Source organism: Rhodamnia argentea, chromosome 9 (genome assembly GCF_020921035.1).
Source record: "Rhodamnia argentea isolate NSW1041297 chromosome 9, ASM2092103v1, whole genome shotgun sequence".
In the NCBI taxonomy this organism is placed as follows: domain Eukaryota; kingdom Viridiplantae; phylum Streptophyta; class Magnoliopsida; order Myrtales; family Myrtaceae; genus Rhodamnia; species Rhodamnia argentea.
In genome coordinates, this window is record NC_063158.1 from 11,913,361 (window position 1) to 11,917,797 (window position 4,437).

Below are 4,437 nucleotides of genomic sequence, written 5' to 3' on the forward strand. Positions count from 1 at the left end.
CCCTGTCTGGGTGATGCCATCCTTGAAGGTTCCTTAGAATATTTGCTTGGCCAAAGAACTAGCGAAGATGGTTCCCATTGTTTTTCGTACTTGTCCCTTTTTAGTTAAAACAAGATTCTTCTCACTTTCTTATCATAAATTGGGCCGTGGGAGGAGAAAATTCAGAGGAACAAACCAATTTGGCTTTTCGGGAGTTATTTTTTAAACCTGATGAATTCATATTTTATTGGAACCAAGGCCATAGACATGCATATATTCCGGTACTCATAGCATGTGTTGATAAGTTCACTTGCAACTACTCTCTGTCCTGCAAGCGGTAAAGAGAGAGTGAGAGTATGCATCCTGAAGTGTATGACGCTGCAAAGTCGGGAGACTTTGATTCCCTAATCACAACAATTTCGGGAAACGGAGAGGACCTTTTCCACGGAACAACGCCAAATGAGAACAACATTCTCCACGTCGCGGCTCAACACAAGCAGGTAAATTTGATCAAACATCTTCTTCAATGTCCATCAGGACCGTCCCTTCTTTGGCAGGGGAACTCCAAAGGAGATACTCCCCTGCATATTGCAGCCACACTGGGAAGCTGCGAAGCGGTTCGAGTCTTCACCGATCTGGCAAAGTCACTGCACTGGGCTGTCGAAAACGGACATATTGACGCGTGCAATGAGCTGCTTCGAAAGCAGAATTCGCACATGGATACTGCCCTGCACTGTGCAGTAAGAGGAGACCATGATTGGGTAGTGAAGTTGCTGGTTGAAGAAGCTCCTCAATTGTGTGATATTACTAATGCTGCTGATGAGTCTCCGCTTTATCTTGCAATATATCGAGGACGTTTGGATATCATTGAGGTGATTTTAGGTGCTTCCTCGTTGTCATCCTCTCATAAAGGCCCTAGGGGATTGACACCTCTGCACGTCGCAGTTAAGTGTCCACTGACAAGTAAGTATCACAAGATTTTTAGTCTGGTGAACCCGATTTTAACGGATGTTCTCTCTTGCTCGTGCAAGGCTTCCTTTAGGTGAGACTGCCGGTATTAGAAGTGATGGCCTGGCCGCCACCTATTCTAGTATTATTATAAACACAATATTTAATATTTTGTTGTTAATTTCATTTTGGTGAAAGGTCATACATTTTCCCAAGAACATGCCTATTGAGAACTTATATGTGGTGGATATGTTCTGAAATGATTTTACTTGTTATTGTCGTTGCATTTTATTTATTTTTTTATTCGTTGACTATTCTTTTTTTGGTCGGACTAAGGAAAAAAAGATTAGAGTTTTTCAAAGTAATCAACTACATTTTGGTCTACGTATCCATTGTTTTCTTTATAGTATTTTGTACTCGCCCTTAATCTCTTTCTACATGTTTGTCTAGATCTTGTTCTCTTACTTAAGTGGCAGCAACTACCATCACCATAACACCACTACCACTTCCCGTTTCTCTCTCCTCCAGTTTGTTTTTTTTTTTTTTTTAACTTTTTTTTGACATATTCTCCTTATGATTAACTGCTTTTCAGCTTACAATTAATGACAGGGCAGATTGCAACATATTTCCAAAAGATCAGGGTGTACATCAAAAAAATTTTAAACCTTCGCGGGTAAATTAGGACGATTTGTGAAAAAAAGGGAATGCAATGATTCTAAAAATGTAGAAGGTGCTAAGTCCTCATTCAATATTGAAATTTTCTAACAAATCAAGTTGGGCACGATAGTTCCGCAAAATGATTGGCATATTCCAATTGTATTTGCAAGTTTGGAGGAAAATCCTGGAGAAGAGACCAGAAATGATCAGAGAAGGAGATGATATAGGTTGGACTCCTCTGCATTACGCCGCTTCCATGGGCAAAGTTGAAGCAGTTCGACTGCTCCTGCAGCACGATACTTCTGGGGCATACGACTTGGACAAAGATGGGCAGTCGGCTCTTCACATTGCAGCGTGTCTAGGCTACCGCCATGTCATTGACGAGATTGTTAGATCATGTCCTGATGCTTGGGACATAAGAAACCTCAAAGGGCAAACGGCTCTTCACGCAGCTGCAATGGGTGGACGAGTATTTGTAGTCATGTACATACTCCGGAGGCCAAACCTGGAGTATCTTATCAAGGAACAAGATACCAATGGAAATACGGCTCTGCATTTGGCTGCGCTTCATAAAAAGTACATCATCATATACAGACTTGCACGAGACAAGAGGGTGGACCGTTTCGCCACAAATAAGGATCATATGACTGCCCTTGACATTTTTTCGGTTCATAAGGAGGTACGCTTGCTTGAACCCTATAGAGCCCGATTATTCACTCGCAGAGTAATTTCTTAAGTATCATCTAGAAATTGCGCCCTTGGTGATACCTGGTGCAAACAAACAACCCAATTGGAGTGAGTCTTTTTGAGTCAACTTTGTTTTGCTTATTGATTGTTTGAACTATTGACTATATCTTCAATTTTTGTAGCAAATAGTAGCATAGATTGCTTTATTAAGTGTAACACACATTTGAAAAGGGGCTCGGAGTGAAGCGACTTCATACTTCATATCTAACCAAAAATACGAAATTCGGACAGAATTGAACTTTGTACTTAAGACACTAATAAACAAAGCTTTATTCCCTCCCACTTTACTTAAGAGGGAAAAGTACCAAAAAAGTCCTAAACCTATTGTATTAGCACGAATTCAGTCATAAACCTTTTAATTAGGTCAATTTAATCCTAAACATTTTCATATTTGTACCAATTTAGGCCGGAAATTACTAATATGGACGCCGACCATACGTGCGCATCTAGTGCAGTGGCTTGGTCTTGTCAGAGCCTTGACCATCTTCTACATGGCACGGCCGGTGCTAGCGTATATATGTTTTAAAAACATTTTGAATTTTGTTTCTTGTTTTTCTTTCCCTTATCTTTTTGCCAGTGGCCGATCTAGAAAGGCGCTCCTCACTAGATTTGGCAAGGCCAATCCTCTCCCAAGCCGGGCACGCCGAGCCTCGCCCTCACCCAAGCGAGGCCAACCCTTGCCCAAGCAAGGCCCAGCGAGGCAACCCTGGCAAAACGTGAAAAATGTTTAGGACTCAATTGACATAATTAAAAGAAATATGATTGAATTGGCAAAAGTGCAAAGATTTTTTGGACAATTTTTCCCCACATAATGTATAATGTATAATGTTGGTAAATATATGTTGTATGATAATATCATCAACTAAAAAATTTTCACTGAGCATAAATTCAAATCCATGCAACAATCAGATCTTCAACTTATTAAAAAGGAATTGTTCTATCTTATTTGGGGATGGGATCCCCTAAAGTGGCGGGATAAGGTGTAAAGGGTGAAAAAAAAAATTGGAGAATAAATATGGAGTGTCTACTTTTTGGGGTAACTTTAAAGTGTAAAATCAGCGGTAACTTTAAAGGATCCCAATCCAAGAAGTTTAGGGCGCTCACGGCAACAATTCTGCTTCAGAAGTTGATTTCTAATCAGAAAATTCGTTTGAAGTAGTTTGCTGGGAAAGACCATTCTTTAATTGACACATTGTGTACATTTGTTAGGTCGGTTACAGAGCTGCAAAAGTTAAACATGTGTTGGAAGGATCTGATGGAATGCCGGTTTTTCAAGACCGGGTTATTGACTATAAGAAGAGGTTTGACCAACAATTTGTGGACGATCAACCAACTTTCACAAGAATGTCAAAGAAAAGCATTATCAAGCTTCAACTACTAGCAGCAGCGCTTATAGCCACAGTGACTTTCGCTGCGGCTTTCACGATGCCCGGGGGTTATAACAATGATGGACCGAACCAAGGATTGGCGGTTCTTGCTGGCAGGGCAACTTTCCAGGCCTTTGTGATAGCTAACAGTACAGCATTCGGTTTCTCAAGCCTGGCATTAGTCTTACACTGCCTTACTGATTTCAGGTTGGATAGCCATCAGGCGAGATACACCCACATGGCGGGACTTTGCATTTGCATCGCAGTACTCGGGATGGTATTGGCCTTTGGTTGTGGTACGTACGCAGTATTGACCAGAACCATCGGACTTGGAATTTTTCCTTATGTCCTGTGTGGATGTCTCTTTATCATGTACTTTATGGGTGGTTTCCTTGACCCCCACACTTCTGTCATGAACCGATGTTCTTCGACAAGACTTGTCCGAAACTTTCTGTTTGATTGGGGGATGTTCTAGGAAAGCCAAGTGGGTTAGCAGTTGCTGAGGAATTGTTTGAACTGCCAAGTTGATAATGTTGGGTGATAGTCGACCTTTTCTTTGGGTCCTGGTTGATACTTGATAGTCGTTAGGTTGCAAGGAAAGTGTTTGGATTTTGGGATACTTCAATTTAATAAAAAAAAAAAATGCTCTTCGTAGCATCCAATTCGTTTTTACCGTTGATTGCAATTACTTTAATTTCTATGAATTCCTTGAACATTCTTCAACTTAGTTTTAAATTTG

At 40.7% G+C, this 4,437-nt stretch overlaps 1 protein-coding gene across 1 annotated transcript; it reads left to right on the forward strand.

The window, feature by feature from the left end:
* The first annotated feature begins 252 nt into the window (after positions 1-252).
* On the forward strand, positions 253-4,175 carry LOC115755453 (protein ACCELERATED CELL DEATH 6-like). The gene is made up of 3 exons (XM_048285278.1): positions 253-942; positions 1,755-2,263; positions 3,541-4,175. Exons 1-3 carry the CDS (start codon positions 336-338, stop codon positions 4,171-4,173), a joined length of 1,749 nt encoding a protein of 582 aa, XP_048141235.1. The 5' UTR covers positions 253-335; the 3' UTR covers positions 4,174-4,175.
* Positions 4,176-4,437: the final 262 nt, after the last annotated feature.

Excerpts from the sequence above, each read along its gene's own strand:
- LOC115755453 (XM_048285278.1), top strand. The coding sequence starts at position 336 with ATGCATCCTGAAGTGTATGACGCTGCAAAGTCGGGAGACTTTGATTCC. Across the intron at positions 943-1,754 it reads AGTTAAGTGTCCACTGACAA|TTTGGAGGAAAATCCTGGAG; the intron begins GTAAGTATCACA and ends TGTATTTGCAAG. Across the intron at positions 2,264-3,540 it reads TTTTTTCGGTTCATAAGGAG|GTCGGTTACAGAGCTGCAAA; the intron begins GTACGCTTGCTT and ends TACATTTGTTAG.